Here is a 17,530-nt window from a genome sequence, read left to right on the forward strand (position 1 = left end):
CTGAGTCTTCGCTGAATGCTAAACTGCATGTTCACAGTGTGAAACTCCACAAAGTCAGATCTGTTTAGTCTCAGTCTACTATCAATGTCCAATGTCTAGTATCCAATCAAAATTACTAGGCATGTCAAGAAGCAGGAAAAAAAAAGTAACACAGAATCAGGGAAATCCAGTCAATAGAAAGAAACACCGAAATGAAAAGAGGTTACATAAGTAAAAGAATTAATTTAAATAAAATATATGTTAACTATGATCAGTAATTTTAAAAACATGAGCAAAGAGAGGAATAAAAGATATTTAAAAGAACTAAATAGAACTTGTATAACTGAAAAGAATCCAAAATTTAAGAAGTCACAGCATGAGATTAACAGTATATTAGATGTAAAAAAAGAAATCATGAAATTGAGGATATAGCAGATATAGAAAGAGAGATAATCCAAACGGAGACAAAAAAGACAGACTGGAAAATTTATTAGTACCTCGCTGATGTGTCACACTGTATCACATGGTCTAACATATGAATAATTGAGAATGTCTAAATAGGGAGGGTGGGAGTAAAAAAAAAAAATTCCCACAACTTTTTCAAATTTAATTAAAATTAATCCCATGGATACAAAAAGCTTAATAAACAAGCAATATAAAGATCAAATTACCTCATAACTGAATTGCTGAATAATTGAAAAGAGAAAGGAAAACAGCAGAGGAAAATGGTCATTAAATATTGAGAAACAAGCATAAAAATCCACAAACCTCATTAAAAACTATGTGAGTCAGAATGACATCTCTAAAGAATTGATTAAAGAAAAACCTGTGAAACTGAAGTTTTATATGGAACAAAACTGTCCTTCAAAACTGAAGGCAAAAAGTGCAGATTTTCTTTTTCAGAAGTGCCAAAATAATATCAACAGTAGGAGAAAGCTTTTAGGTGGAAAAAAATAGTATCAGATAGATTCTTAGATCTACACAGAACAACAAAAAGCTCTGGAAATAATGTACAAACAAGTAAATATAAAATCATTTTATTCTAATATTTGATTTTAAAATGAACTGACACTTTTAAGCAAAATTATTATGGCTTTAATAACACATAGAGGTAAATGTATGACAATAATAGTAAAGGGTGGGAGAGTACAATCATCAAAAGTTTCTTATATTTTAGGTGAAAAGGTATTTTATTTGAAGGTAGACTTGGATATGTTAAAGACATATTGTAGGTACTAGAGAAACCCTATACAAAAACAGAAATATAGCTAAATAGTGATAAAAATCGAATGCTTAAAATCCATCCAAATAAAGATAGAAAAAAAAATGGATTTGATAATAAAGAAAATAAATGGCAAGATAATAATAGATTAAATCACAAATTAATCAATAGCTACATTAAACCTAGATGGTCTAAACACTCCAATTAAAAGGTAGTATCAAGAACTGTGAAGAATTTGAAATTTTATTCTACTTAGAAAAAACAAGTTAGACTGTCACAGTTTCATAGATGTTGGCAGAAAACAGACTTACTGGGCGGAAAAAAAAAAACTTTATTAAGTCTAGCATAGCACAGCATCAAAGGCATGCTTGCATTGGTTTCCCTTCACTCCCCAAGCCCCCTGGGGAGAGGCAGAGGTGTGCCAGGTGGATACTGTGTGTTACAACTAAGGAAACTCCAACCTTACATATGGGGCTGCTGAGCAAACCTGCCCAGAGAAAGATATTATCTCCACTATACTGGACAGTAAACAAGTCTGCTGTAAACTTTCTTCCAAGTTTACTTACTACATAAAATCCTTAAAAAGATAGAGGAAAAAATATTAAAAACCTTTGCTCAGAAAACACACAGAAACATGCAAGACCAATGGATAAATTTCTCCCAACAGGCGGAAATTGTCAAGCTGGATTTTACGAAAGGCAAAAAACAACTACAAATTATCTACCAGAAACGTGCTTTGCATATGAATATTGATAGACATAAAAAATAGGAAGATGCAACAATGTGTCCCATGAAAACACAAATCCTAAAGCCAGAATAGCTATGTTACTAACATGGATTAATCTTCAGAATAAATCATACTATCGGGTAAATAGATGAACACTTTATGCTAATGAAAACTTCAATTCATCACAAAGATATAATCATAAATACAGACACCCAATAATAAAGCATCAAAAGACAGTAAGCAAAAACTAGAACTCAAAAAAAAAAATAGGTCAATCCACAATTATAACTGAAATACAGCTTTTCTCTCTTGAAAACTGATGCAACAAATAGAAAATAATTAAAGATGTAGAAGATAACACTACCGTTCAAGAATGTTACTGCTATTTATAAAGCATGCCACCCAATATCAACAGAACACCTGTTCTTTCAAGTGTACACTGGAACAAGAAACCAGACCATCTGCTGGGCCAGCAGGTAAATTTCAGTGAATATCATAGGACTGATGTGATACTGAATGTGTCCTTTGACCACAAAATATATTTTAAAAATTTGAACTCCGGCTATCCAATAAAATGGACAAAACATATGAACTGACATTTCTAAACAAACATGCAAATAACAAAGTACAGTACATGAAAACATGGGAAATGCATATTAATACTATTATATGTCCATATGAATTCGTAAAATGAAAAAGACTGATTGTATCAACTATTGGCTAGGATGAAAAATAACTGGTACTCTTACATCGCTGATATAAATGAAAATGGTTTAAGAATTTTTTAGGAAAAAAATTCCTAAAAGCCTTTGCCTTAAAAAAATTCCTAAAAGCCTTAGCTGATTTGGCTCAGTGGTTGAGCTATTGGCCAGCGGCCTAAAGGGTCCCAGGTTCAATTCTGTCAAGGGTATGTACCTAGGTTGCAGGCTTAATCTCAGACCCCAGTCCTCATTTGGGCACTTGCAGGAGGCAACCAATCTATGTGTCTCTCCCACATTGATGTTTCTCTCTCTGTCTCTCCTCCTCCCTTCCACTCCATCTAAAAGTCAATGCAATAAATATCCTCAATGAGGATTAACAACAACAACAACAAAATCCTAACAGTTTTTCCATACTCTAAAATATGACCCACTTATTCCAATCTTAGTTGTTTCTAAAGAGAAATATACATGTTCACACAAAGAAGTGTACAGCAATATTTAGAGAACTTTGTTCTTAATAGCCTCAAAATGCAAACAGCCCATATGTCAATGGATAGGTACATTCATTTTTTAAATGTGATACATCTATAAAAATGGAATATTATTGAACATGTACACACAACATTAATGAATTTTAAAACTTTGTGTTGAAGAAGTACACGTGATCCAAATTACCTGAAACTATAAAATATAGTCACTGGAGGGCCACAAAAAGCAACTTGGTGTTTTCATAGGGCATAAATAGATGGATATGTCCTGTTTATGGGTCAGAAGTATTAGTAATATTGTTAAAGTGTCCATTCTGTTCAAAGCAATCTGTAGCTTCAATGCATTTCCTATCAAAATTCCAATGGCACTGTTCAGAGAAATAGAACTAGCAATCCTAAAATTTGTATGGAACAACAAGAACAACAACAACAAAAAATCCCAAATTGTCAAAGCAATTCTGATATCAAACTATACTGCAAAGTATATAATCAAACGGTAGAGTACTGGCATAAAAATAGACACATGGACCAATGGAACAGAATCAAGAACCCAGAAATAAGCCACTCCCAGGTGATAAGGGAGCTAAGAATATGCAATGGGGAAAGGATAGTCTCTTCAATAAATGGTGTTGGGAAAACTGGATATTGGCATGCCCCAGAATGATATAAGCCCCCAGTCCTACAGCGCCCCCCTCCCCAAAAAATATCTTAAAATGGATTAAAGACTTAAACATAAGGCCTGAAACCATATAATGGGCTTTCTGAGGAGCTGTCACTTCACATCTTTTTTTTTTTCTTTTTTTTTTCTTTTTTTGTTAAGATTTGAAGATATTCCAACAAGCAAGAAAGGCTAGTATAATGTAAGGAAGAAAAAAAAAAATCAAAAGCAATCGTGTGAAGGTATCAGCAATTTCTGCCTGACCCAGGAGCTTCCCAGAAATGAATCTCAAGTTCTAGCCTACACTTCCTGAAATTATAAACCACACGTTAACTAGATGCCCAGATGATTCGTATGTATGCCTATTAACATTTGAGGACCAACACATTTCAGAATGGACCACCCTCCATCAGGTCCCAAAACCCCAGAAACCCATGGGCACCTCAACTCCTGCCCCATTCCGGAGGCAGGCCGGCTCCTAAATCACACCCAGGAGCTGCACACCCTGCTCTCTCTAAGGCAGCAATACTGAGCCACTGGGAGGGCAGACACCCGCACTGAAATTCATTTGCAATTTCAGCAAACTTAATCCAATCAAACTTCGGTTTCCTGGAGGTCAGGATCCCATTTCACAGAAGCAGCACCAACCATCAGGTCCCTGGTTTAGAAAAGGACAGGCAAAGGGAGCGCGAACACCTTTTCTCCATCCCAGGCCAGCACGCTGCAGACCGCAGGCGTGTCCAGGCGCCCATCCCAGGCCGCCCGCGGGCACCGGCCGGCCGGGCGCCCTCCCCGCCCCTCCTAACCCACCGCCCCCCCGCCCCCGCCACCACCCCCCCTTCCCCGCGGCGGCGGAGCGGGGAGCGGCCTCCGGGGGGCGGCAGCGAGCTGCGGGCCGGGGCGGAGTCGCGAGCGGCGGGGCTGTGGCCACCGGGGGCGGAGCCGAGCGGCGGAGTCGGCGGCCGCGGCAGGGCCGGAGCTCGGCCCGTCGGGGTGGGACGCGCGGACCCCCGCGCCGCGCGGTGCGCACTTACCGGCCAGGCGGCGGGGCCCGCAGCGCCGTCCCCATGGGGCTGTGCCTGCCGTGTCTCGGGGAGCCCGAGCCCCCCTCGCCGGACCCGGTGAGTGAGGCCGCGGCTGCGCGGCGCCGCGCGCACCTGTTCGCGGGCCGGACGGCCGGGCGCTGGGGGCCGGGCGCCGCGGGCTCCGGGCCGGGCGGCGGGCGGTTGGGCGGGGGGCCCGCGCCCCGGGGGCGAGGACGCGCGGCCGCGCGCCGCGCCCCCGAGGGGCCCCGCTGTGCTGCGGGCCGACCCTGGGCCGCGGGCTCCCCGCTCCGGTTACATAAAACGGCCCGCGGGCCACTCCCTTCTCCGCCCGCTTCGGCCACATTGGAAGTTGGTGGCACCGGACGGGAGTGGCGGGCGGGCCGCTCTGGGCGACGCGGGCAGACGCGGTGCAGATGAAATTCCTTTTTTTCTGAGCTGAAGTGTTGAGTCTTCTAGTGGGAGATGTGCCTTTTCATGTGTCTGTATGAACTGTTTAAAGAAGGTGCTTACTACAGTCCCTTACTCCTGCTTTATTGGATATTGTATTAGTAATCTCTTTTAACCCTGCCTTAAAAAAAAAAAAAAAAAAAAAAAAAAAAACACGATTATTGCATGTGATACAGAGCTTACAATGTGTAGAGTTGCCATATTTATCAAATAAAAACACAGGACGCCCAGTTAAATTTGTCAGATAAACCAGGAATGCACTTAAAGTAGGTTTGCCACACGCAATAGTGGCGGTAGAAATTATTCCTTGTGTATCTGAAATTCAAGTGTAACTTAGCGGTTTGTGGTAAGGCTGCATTTATACTTATCGTAGCTTTCTGGTTTTAACAGTATCTTTACATGAATGCTCCTTGCTGGGAGTTGGGAGTTGGTGACAGAAAACCTACATCCCTGCCTAGCTAAAAAGTCGCTGGAAGACAATAGTTATTTAAGAAAGTGCATGAACTATCCAGCCATTTGATTATAGGCACTAACAATGACCTGGTACCTTCATCAATAAAGAAATTTAAGAGAGAGAGAGAGAGAGAGAGAGAGAGAGAGAGAGAGAGAGAGAGAGAGAGAGAAAATAAATAAATAAAAATGACCTGGAAGTTGGAACCAGGAAGTTCACCTTGTCTTTCTTGCTTACAGTTGCTTGTAAATGTTGTTCATTTTGTTCATCTGGCTGTTGATAAAATCCTAAACTGTCCGTATTTGTTAAACCCTCCATCCATCCCCATAGATAACCACGTGGTTCATTACCTGAATGCTACTTTATTGTTGAGTTTTTTCTTGATCACACTAAATAAAATAGATCCGCGACTATACCACCCGACCTTCTCTTTCTTGTCCTTCCTGTTTCCCAAGTACTACTACCTGGTACACATTTACTTGACTTTATTTGACTGTGTGCCCTCTTTGGAATTTTAAGTTTCATTTGGGTGGAAACATTTATCTGAGTTTTTTCTTTTTCTTTTTTTTAAATATTTTTTTATTAAATTATTATCTGTGTACATATTTTAACATTGCCTCTCCCTCCCATACATACCCTCCCTCCCCAGAATTTTGTGTCCATTGGTTGTACTTATATGCATGTATACAAGTTCTTCGGTTGATCTCTTTTCATTGCTATATCCCTAGCACCGAGGCAGTTCCATACACATGACAGGTAGTCAGTAAATACTGGATTTGTACAATGAATGAATGAATTGGTATGGAAGACAAAGGAATTACTAGCGTAGCTCCCAAGAATGTTACTTACTGTCTTATTATTTAAAGATTTTATACTTAACACATGATAAAGAAAATTATTCAGTTTCTCAACCTAGAACACCCTTTCATAATTTCCTACAGTTCTTCCTTTCATACACAGTGAGATTTCCCCACTTCATTCATGAACCTTTCTTAAAAGCACAACCTACTTCATATTCCCTTACAATTGGCAGGACTAAACCTTGTATTATTAAAGGTAATTTGTTTTCTTCTCCTGACTTGCTTGTAAGCTTTTTTTTTTTTAGCCAAAGAAAATAGAATATTTTATAGATCAACATGTGCCATATAGGTAATATATATATTGATATATTAGGTCTAGTAATAATTAATGTCGTTTTCTAATACTTTTTTAAAATCGAATTTATTTAAACAATACAACAAAATTTAATCAACAATATAGTTGCCGTTGTTTTCTACTACTTGTGCCCAACGCTCAGGAAGTATTTTAATCCCTCTGTTGTAAAATTCTTGTGATTTTGATGCAAAAAATTCGGTCAATGCATTTTTGAGGCATTCTTCATTATTAAATTACATATACACTAATATATGACATACAATATGTATCATATATATATATCTTAGCATGCTCTTATTTGAAGTTGTGTTAATTAATTGTGAGAATGAGATTCAGAAAGTTGATTATTTTATAAAAGTAAGTACTGGCAGTCTTGGAATATTTTGGGCAGTAATAAATATTTTTAATAAACTGTTATATTACCTATAAGATATAGATAGGTATGTAAATTATCCATGCTAATGTTTGGTTTTATTTTAAAACATACTTGTTACATTTTGTCCTTAGGAAGAGAAAAGAGCAAAGCTCGCAGAGGCTGCAGAAAGAAGACAGAAGGAGGTGAGACTAAAAATGAAATTTAGCTACTTAGAGAATTTGGTACTTTATACCTGATAGATGTCTATGACTAGTGGTAGTATTTAACAAAAATGGTATCTAATATCCATTATCCATATCTATTAAATTTATATTTAAAGACATTTATTTTTCAAAATGATCTGTGTTTCTATAACCTACATCAATGCACTTATATTATCTAATATATAAAAATTATACACATGTATTCTATAATGTGAAATGTCCCTTTAATGGCAGTATTCCATTAAATGACCATGCCTTATAAAACACTGACAGGTATGAAATAAGTTTAGGAGAAAAAATTGTACAGTTTCAAAATACCAAATGAAAAAATGATATTTTTTTCATAAAGCTGTTGTAGAAATAGTCTAATTCTTTGTTACCAATATAGACCAATACTTCCAAAGCAAAAAAAAAAAAAAAAAAGAAAAACTTGGATACTAATTTTTATTGTTGTTTTGTACCCCTTAAATTTCTTAAAGGCTGCATCTCGGGGCATTTTGGATGCTCAGTCTGTGGAACAAAAGAGAAAGAGAAAGGAAAAAATAGAAAAACAAATCGCTACATCTGGGCCCCCACCAGAAGGCGGACTTAGAGTAAGTATTAAAATTTAGTTAACATTTAATTTTACCTGGAATCTTAAAAAACTTAAATAGCAATCTATTCAGTAATGTCTTGTTGACATGGATTGGCAGAACATTATGAATTAATTTAAAAGCATGACTAATGTAGATTGGAAGATATATCCATTTATTTTCTAACATTTACTTGGAATAGGTTTACTTCCTTTTTCCCAAAATTCAAATGAAGTTTTCCTGATTATCTTAATACTTTATATAATTAATACTAATCTTAAATGTGCAGAAAACTCAAATATTATGGAAAAGTGTAAAGGAGTCAAAATCACCCAAATTCAGTGTCATTTTGAAACATAATTTCTCCTTTCCACTTATACAGCAATCCTACTCAATTCTGTTACACTATAAATTTGTTTTTGGAATCTGCAGTGTTTTTACTCAGTGATTTGATATTTTGCTCTTTTCCTTCTCACTCATACCATAGTTATGGAAGTGTTAATTTGGATAGTAGGGTATACCTGAGTGAGTGTGATACATGCGTCTCCCAGTTTAACAATTGCAGCTCTTGTCACTGGAAATATAATAGTGGACAAATTAAACGAGGCCCTTGAACTTGGGGATTTGCAACCTAGTAGGAGCATGCGGGTTTTATTCTACATGTTAAAACTGAGAAAAATAATGGCTCACATACTAAGATTTTACTCTCTGGTCCTTTTAAAGGAAATAATTTCCTTAAGTAAGTATACTTGTGAAAAGGACAGTCAAGTGTTCTGAATTTCAAGTCAATTATATTTAACTTTTCAATGATTTATGAGCACTGATTTAGCCAATTAACTCAAAACTCTATATAAATATATACATGTTTGTGGGGCAGGCAGTTTAGGAGCATTCTGTGCAGCTGTGATTCTGGCTCAGGAATGTCACACGTAGATAAGATTTACCTGTGTTTTATAACTGTAAGAGACTTTATCTAATTTCACTTAAATGAAATTAAAACATTCTTTGAGTGTTAACTTTATAAATGTATAAAAGAACTGGTTTCAATATTAAAGTAAATAGCTATGACCATTTTGCTTCGTTTTTTAATATACCCCAACAATAGAATAAATTTGATATAAGGTAAAACAGTTGGGATATAGAAGGCAAAATACTTTATGGAAAGTATAGATGCTTACTTTCAGTATTCTTTTGCGATAAAGATCTGCGTCATCAGGTTTACTTCATAGAGGTTTCTCAAAAAGAATTGTGAAAATTAAAGTATAGGACTGGTAATGATGCTGAGATTGATTTCATAGTAGAAGGAAAATGAGTTACTAAGTGACTTAAGGTCACATACAATGTTATAAGAAAAGAATACTTTATATTTCATCAGAATTAAGAAGGTACTTACGTGTTTCCCTGAAAATAAGACATCCTCCGAAAATAAGACCTACTTACAGGTTTCCTTCTGAGTGAAATATAAGGCATCCCCCCGAAAATAAGTCGTCCCCTCCCAGGCTAAACATGAGAGATTTGGTCCACTGATTCTGAAAGAAATGGAGTCACAAGAAATTCACCAGGAAATTCAGGAATTGGATTGTTATGATGAAGTACCAGAGGATGATGACATGATTGTCATTGAATAAATGAGTAAATTCTTGAGACTGTAGGATTCACAGTTTGTCTGGTTTGTGTTGACAACTACCGTACTACCATACTATATACAGGTAATAAATATCCTTTATTTTCATTTAACAATAAATGTGTACCATATTCTTCTTCATGGAAAAATAAGACATCCCCTGAAAATAAGACTTAGTGCATCTTTGGGAGCAAAAATTAATATAAGACACTGTCTTATTTTTGGGGAAACAGGGTATTTTACAACTCCTCAGCTAACAGATTCTATGAAAGAAAAGGCTTTCTTGATTAGACCTAAAGCTTTAATGCCCTGAGGCCTATAGATTAAACATAATTTAGGCCTTATACCCCTTCTGGTCCATCCCCTCAGAAGAGCTCACAATGAAAAACATCCCAAAGCAAATCTAGTACCTTTATTTCTTTGAATGTTGTTCTTACAGGAAATCTCTCTGGCTTCCTTAATAAAAATGGCCCTCGAGGCCATCAGACTGGGCAGTGGTGAGAAGATTTTCCCAGTAAGAGTGTCTCATTCTCATAAATCAACTACTACCATTGCCACTGTCATTTTTTCCCATGGAATATCACTAACCACTTCTACCATCAACACACTGGCTTTAAGGGACATACCTCTTTTCCCCTTGACCACATGCATGGCTCATCCAGAGTATTCCATTAAGTTCATAATAACATGTAGGGGGGCTCAAGGATAACAGAAGGGAAATTACAAGACAGAGAATAACTTCAATTCACAACCCCTGTGGCCTAGTATTTTTTAAGGGCGGCTATCGGGCCTGTTGTTCCAGCTGGCCTGGAATGTCCTGTATTGGAGGCAGAGTCCTCCTGATCTGACCTGACTCCATGGTTTGAGGAAGATGTCCTCCTTCTGCATGCCCTCCACATAGTCATCTCCTGCCTAGCTCTGCCTCTTCCAGGGTAATATTAAGCACAGTCCTTTGGGAAGGCAGCTTGTCTTAAGTCAAAGTGAAGATGACATCAGGATGCAGACTAGCATCAGTACAGGCTGCACCGCTACAGGAGTAATGGCAGACCTTGAGTGCAGTGGCCCTCAGTCCTGCCTGCACATTAGAGTCTCAGGAGGAGCTTGCAAGCAAGGCTGACAGAATCTCTGAGAGTGGGGTGTAGCCCTCAGTACTGGTTTAAGCTCCCCAAGGTAATCAAATGTCAAACCAGATTGAGAATCGCTGCTCTAGTGTTTTTAACTCTAGTCCCAAGAGATACATTGTGGAAAATAGAATCCCGTGTTAAAAAATGGTTTAAAATTCTGAATACTATTGTATATTGTATACAATATCCTTTCCTTGAAGATTAAAAAGGGTACAGTAGTCAAGTCTCTAAGAAGTTCTCACAAAGGAAAGCAACTTTATTTGGAATAAACATTAATTTTTTAAAAGTATATATAGCCCCAATAATAGTCCTTGGATATACTTGGAAAATACTACTCAATAAACTTAAACTATCTCTGGTCCTATCCCAATGGCTCTTTTTAGATCTTATTATTAAAGATTTAATCAGAACAACAAGTGGGATAATTTCTCAACTCAAGCAAGGAAAAGATTGCCAAACCATTATGTAATAGTTTCTACAATTTCTTGGTTCTGTGCTTCAAACAAGAATTCCTTTATTTTCATTTTATAACTTAATTACTGTCTTTGATTTGTGGTGGTGGTGGTGGTGGTGGTGGTGGTGGTGGTGGTGGTGTGTGTGTGTGTGTGTGTGTATGTTTTCTTTCACTGATCATTGGATAGTTTGAATTTAGCTACCCATTAATTTGACCAGATATTTTTCTATTTTTAAATAATGATATATCTTCTTTCAGACTCTGACTGCAAAGTGAAATGTTACTAATCACTGCTGTTAGTTTACATTCGCATATGCCAGCAACTTTCAGCCTTTTTCATCTCATGGGACACATAAATGAATTACTAAAATTCCAATAAGTAAAAAAAAAAAAAAAGTATAATTTTGATTCATTCACACCGGATGGCTATTGTGTTGGCTGTTGTCATTTTTTTATTTGACAGTCTAAGGGAAAAGAGGTCAGTGCCCCTGACTAAATAGTCAGGTATCATGTTTTTTTAAAAATTCTTGTGGCATTCTAGTATATCACAATACACTGGTTGAAAATTGCTGGTATATCCCATAGTCCTCTCTTTGCCTGTTTGTTCACATATTACATATTATTACATAACCCTAAATAAAATCTACTTTTCTCTATGTTTTTATTTTCTAGTGGACAGTTTCATAAAGGATAATATGAGTGAGAGTCTCCTGCCAATAACTAGTATCTGCAATCAAGTGGACATCCTCATTTAATTTATTCTCTTCAAGCAAATGGAGATTTAGACTTTGTAATTTTAGTGCCATTAAACACAGTGCTTTTTCAGTATTGAAATATTGAACATGACTTTGATTTTCAGACTTAGAAAATGGCCAAAACTTTCATTGAATACTTATTTTCCTACATTTGCTTCTTTTGCAAGAAGTGGGTAATAGTTAAATTTAAATAGTGAGTATAAATGCATTGCATGTAAAGATTCTGCATACATCTCAAATATTAAAATTTACAATTTCATTTTTCTCCTACCTGTTTATAGTTGTGCTGCTTAGCTTTATATTTCCTTTTGTTTCATTATATAATGAAGACTTTTGCTTAAACTGTATGGATTTAGTGCCTTTAAACTGATCATCAGGGAAAAATCTTTGAAAAATAATTTGAAGGGTTTATGTGAAGGGACACTGCAAATTTTTATAACTTAACTATAATGAATATTTGTAGAAAATATTTAATTTCTCCTAATTTATGTTTGACTTGTGTAGCTTATAAACTTTAACATACATTTTACATTATAATAATTATTTTGCTTAAAGTTATATATTAGTGTGGTACCATCAGAGGGCAGTGATGTACTGTTAAACAATATCAGATTCAGCTCTTGGAGATCTTTATAGTAACTGAATGAGTTAAACTAAGAATCTAGATGATTATATTGACTAGCAATGTATTTGACCAAATTTCATAGATGTTTGTATTCTTTTGTATTTAGTAAAAAGTGGTCATAAGATTTATACAGAGAAGCATTTGCCAAAGCAAATATAAATGTATGAAAGAGAAACATGTAAGTACTGTATTTTAAAAGGACTACTTTAAACATAAAAATATGATGAGGTAATTCTATATGATGCATAGTCATAAACTTTGTAGGTTTTTATTACTAACATGAATTTTATTACATTTTGAAAAATATTTTGTTGACTTTAGCGCAGAAGGGATGAGAGAGAATTCTTGATTGGCGGCCTCCCATATGCTCCCTACTGGGGATGGAGCCCAAAACCAGGACATGTGCCCTGACAGGGAATCAAACTGATCTGGTTCATAGGTTGATGACCAACCACTGAGCCATACCAGCCAGGCACATTTTTTTTTATTTTTTTTTTAGTATTTCTATTTAATATATAATAAGCTAAAATAGAAGAGTCACTATATATTTAATTAGCTATTGTGGTTGCTAACTCTTTTAGATGGCAAGACTATACCTTGAGCCCTAAATTAGAATCTGCAGATACTGTCAATAGGGACTAAATAGACCAGCTCATTTGATTTACAGAAAGGAAACAGCCACTGTCTCGTTATATTACAATATATTGTGTATGTTAGTTTTAATGCGTATGTTAGTTTCATTGTGTATGTTAGTTTTCTGATGGTCTTAGGCTACCCTGCTAGCGGTTCTCAACCTGTGGGTCGTGACAGGTTGAAAACAGCTGCTGTAGAGCCTAAGACCATCAGAAAACACAGATATTTACATTACAACTCATTAACAGTAGCAAAATTATAGTTATGATGTAGCAATGAAAATAATTTTATGGTTGGGGTCACCACAACACGAGGAACTGTATTAATGGGTCGCAGCATTAGAAAGGCTGAGAACCACTGATTTAGAGGATTAGTAAGTTTTGTTCTTAAAGGATAGTGAAATCATTGGGTTGCATTTTAGAAATAAAACTTTGGCTTTATGAATATGATTAATTTTTCCAAGGCCGAAAGAAAAGGGGTCATTAACAGCTGAATGGATGTAGAACCAAATGTATCGTCCTTGGACTGTACAAATCCTTCCATCTGTTTTAATACAGAAAGAACAATTTTATCTTGTACTACTATCCTAAAGAATTACCACGTGGGTTAGTGTAAATGAAAGGTCTATATCTGGAGGATACTGTCCTATTTCCAAATACCATGCTTACTTAACTGTTGAACCACGCATGGTAGGCTGGTGTATTGCTTTATGGCACAGTGGGATGTCCTGCTCCAGCCAATCATGACCCGCCTCCATGGCTTCCCCAAAACCACCTAAGTGACATGGGCTAAGGGGAGATACTCAAGTGTTAGGAATAGTGTCACGAAGGATAAAGGAATGGGGAACACTAAATGCCTAATAGGAAACCTGACTAAATTACTACTAAAGAAAATTTGTACACAAGTACAGATGCAACCAGGCATCTCCTCATAAAGTTATGCATCACTTCCTAATGAAACCTTATTTTGTAGCCAATTTACCATAATTCATAGTTTAAATAGGGAAACATAATGCTTAATATGGCACCCAAACACCAAATTAGTAAAATATAAATGTAACAGTAAAGTGCACACATGTAACTATTGTGTTAAAATATAAAATGCCTAATTCACTGCTTTCTTATTTTAGTTACCAAACTACATTAATATGGCTGGTAACAAAAAGTTGTGTACTATTCCATGGCCTCTTTGTTGACACAGTGCATGATTTTTAAAGCATCTACATGTTTTTAAAGTATCTATGCTTGTTTTGCCGATTGCATTTTCTCACACAATTTTCTGTTATAAATTCTGTATTGCCATATAGGGATACAAATATACATTTTTTTCCTATCTAAAAATTGGCTTTGGCTCTCTCTGTTTAACAAAATTTTATTTCACCTCATCATAAATAATTCGAACTTGGGTTAGTGGTTAGAGAAAACTCAGCAATGCTTTTATCTCTCTGGGATTAATGAGAACAGAGCTAAGAGCTGTTTGGTGTGTTCATACAATCCCTGAATTATGAGGAGACATGTTTCTTCTCCAGTACTCCAAAGAAGAAATATTATTAGTCACCCCTTTCCTTAGAGAAATAACACTGTAAGAGGTCCAGCTATCATCCTTGTTGTACCCAAGGAGCATTTGGCATAAAACTTGAATTTTCTTTTTCTCTTCCAATGGTTGAACTTGTTTGTTTGCTGAGGAATCATGCTGTGCCCTTAGAAGAAAGAGTAACTTGTCAGTTTTAATTTGAATAACTTCTGCATAATTAACTCTGCAAGAGGTCAGTAGGTATGCATGCTTCTCTGTGTTGAGGTTTGAGGTGGATTCCCTTCAGCATCTCCAAGCAATCATCTTAGATGCCCATGACTACTGTGTGTGCTTTAAGTTGGCTCAAATGTGGTACTATGACCATTTTCCTTAATTTTCTCAAAAGCCACCGACAGGCACTTGTGTATAGAGCAGGCTGAAAACAGTTCTGATTTCACAGAGACATTTTTGCCCCAACAACTCAAACCCTTTAAATTTCTCATATGACATGGCTTTTTATTGTCTTGTCCTCCCTCTTCTAGATATGCATCATCTTGCAAACATTGCCTCCAAATATGGTCATTGTGGTTTAAGAACTGAATGGTCATCAATTGCTTGACCTGGATATGATATTTTTATTATTTCCTGAATTGCGTTGTCTATTCTTGTAGTACCATACTCCAGTTGTGTAGTTTTGAGTTGATTTCTTCCAGCCATAAAAACAGGTTTGAGCAATCTGTTGTAAGTACTTCAAACTTATCTCAAATGGAACTAATTAGTTCTACACAGAAACTGGTTCTCTGTAGGCTGTTGCTTGGAATCTATTTTATTCCATAAGTTAGAAGTCAAAGAGTTATCCTAAATTCCTCAATCTACCTAATAACTCCTAAGGTACCATTTTCTCATTCTAAATTTTTTAGTTGGAATTTAGAACTATTTAGCACAGATTTTAAAAAGAATATAAAGTGTCTCACGTAGAAAATTCCTACACATCTACGCAAAATAAGATAAATGAGTTAAGCAAGTTTGCAGAATACTAAATATATGAAGGTCAATTCTACTTCTATTTGAAAGCTAAAATAATAATCTGATAATTAAGATTATTCCAATCATAGTATCAAATATGATAAAAATACTTAGGAAAAACAAAAAGTAGAAGATCTGAACTAAAAACTACAAAATGTTGCTGAAATTGTTTTTTAAGCATGTCCACTGGGAGAATCAATATTGTCAAGATGGCAATTCTCAAATTGCTCAATGGATTCAATGCAAAATTCCAGCAAGGTTTTTCAAGGAAATTACAAAATAATCCTAAAATTTATATGGAGATTGAGCATGTATAATAGCCAAAACAAATTTGGGGAAAAAAATACAGTAATTTTCACTAGAGAGTAAGAGCCATCTGCATTTGGCCATTTCCTTCTAAATGTGGTCTCATTGTCCTTATTTCTGGTATAGAATGTCATCCAGCTAGCAGCTATACCCCAATGTCATTTATCACCATGTTCTTAGTGACACTTAAATGATGTGATATAGGCAGGAGGAATGCCACTCCCCCCAAACACGTTCACATCCTAATTTCTGGAATCTGGGAGCATGTTACATTATATGGCAAAAGATATTTTGCAGATATGATTTAGTTAATGATCATAACATGGGGAAATGATAGCGGATTATCTAGGTGGACCCAATCTGATCACATGGATCCTTCAAAGCAGAGAACCTTTCCAACTTGTGGTCAAAAAGATGTAAACAAAGAAGCATCCTTGTGGGATTCTGTTGCTTGCTCTGAAGACGGAGGAAAGGGGACATGAGCCAAGGAAATCAGGCAGCCTCGGGAAGGTAGAAAAGGCAAAGAAATGGAAAAAGAAAAGGCTGACACCTCAATAGCCCAGGGAGACCCTCTCATACTTCTGACTGCAGTACTATCACAATACATCTGTGGTGTTACATCAGAAGAGAAAACAAAATTCATGAAGATTTATAGTTTAGTTAACCTAGATATTTTTAACTAAATTAACAAAATTATGTTTAATTATTAAAAATATGTTTATAGGAAGAATTTAAGCACAGGAGAAAGTTTTGATGGAAATAATGTTGCCAATTACTATACAGGGAAATACAGTGTTCATATTAGTTGAGTAACATAAAAATTCTATCACTCCATATCTGTCTTATTGAGAGCACAATCGTTCACTGTTCCAAGGTGATTTCATTTCCTACAAAACTTTAATTTTTTCCCCCCCAGAAGGATTACTACCACTTCCAGCAACACCAAATCACATTATGCCTGTTAACAACTTCCCTATTGTGTCCTAATATGAAGTGATGGGAAAATTTGCCTTTGGGTGGCGGGCACACAGTGCAATATACAGATCTTGTAACATAGAAACCCACGCCTGAAACCTCTATCACCCCAATCGATTTAATATTTTTTAAACACACAAAACAACTTCCCTGTTAACAGGTTGTGTCTGCTTTGATGAAATCGGTCATCGGGCAGACAGATACTTCCTCCCTGACGTTTGTTGTTGAAAAATGAGGAAATGACAAATGAACTCCGACTATACTTATATACGCAAGGCAGCAGCACTTAAGGGTCCACCTATGGGAAACCTAGACTCCGCTTAGATGAACACACACCATCATTCAGCTGCCCACAGTAAAGAAGTACTGGCTACCGAAAACTGGACTCTTCCTGTAACTCTCAGGGAAGGATGCCCTTGGAAGATTATTTTCATTTCCGAATGAATCATTGATATTGAGACAGATAGTTTT

At 36.5% G+C, this 17,530-nt stretch overlaps 1 protein-coding gene across 1 annotated transcript; it reads left to right on the forward strand.

Moving 5' to 3' along the window:
• The first annotated feature begins 4,689 nt into the window (after positions 1-4,689).
• Positions 4,690-12,091, forward strand: LOC118712762 (small VCP interacting protein). Its single transcript, XM_036426866.2, has 4 exons — positions 4,690-4,896; positions 7,382-7,432; positions 7,933-8,046; positions 11,900-12,091. Exons 1-4 carry the CDS (start codon positions 4,843-4,845, stop codon positions 11,912-11,914), a joined length of 234 nt encoding a protein of 77 aa, XP_036282759.1. The 5' UTR covers positions 4,690-4,842; the 3' UTR covers positions 11,915-12,091.
• Positions 12,092-17,530: the final 5,439 nt, after the last annotated feature.

The sequence above is a fragment of the Pipistrellus kuhlii genome, unplaced genomic scaffold (genome assembly GCF_014108245.1).
Source record: "Pipistrellus kuhlii isolate mPipKuh1 unplaced genomic scaffold, mPipKuh1.p scaffold_m20_p_9, whole genome shotgun sequence".
In the NCBI taxonomy this organism is placed as follows: domain Eukaryota; kingdom Metazoa; phylum Chordata; class Mammalia; order Chiroptera; family Vespertilionidae; genus Pipistrellus; species Pipistrellus kuhlii.

What these genes read in the sequence shown, in the direction of transcription:
- LOC118712762 (XM_036426866.2), top strand. Translation starts at nt 4,843, where the DNA reads ATGGGGCTGTGCCTGCCGTGTCTCGGGGAGCCCGAGCCCCCCTCGCCG. An exon ending in AGCCCCCCTCGCCGGACCCG is followed by an intron (nt 4,897 to 7,381) that starts GTGAGTGAGGCC and finishes TTTTGTCCTTAG; the next exon opens with GAAGAGAAAAGAGCAAAGCT. An exon ending in CAGAAAGAAGACAGAAGGAG is followed by an intron (nt 7,433 to 7,932) that starts GTGAGACTAAAA and finishes AATTTCTTAAAG; the next exon opens with GCTGCATCTCGGGGCATTTT.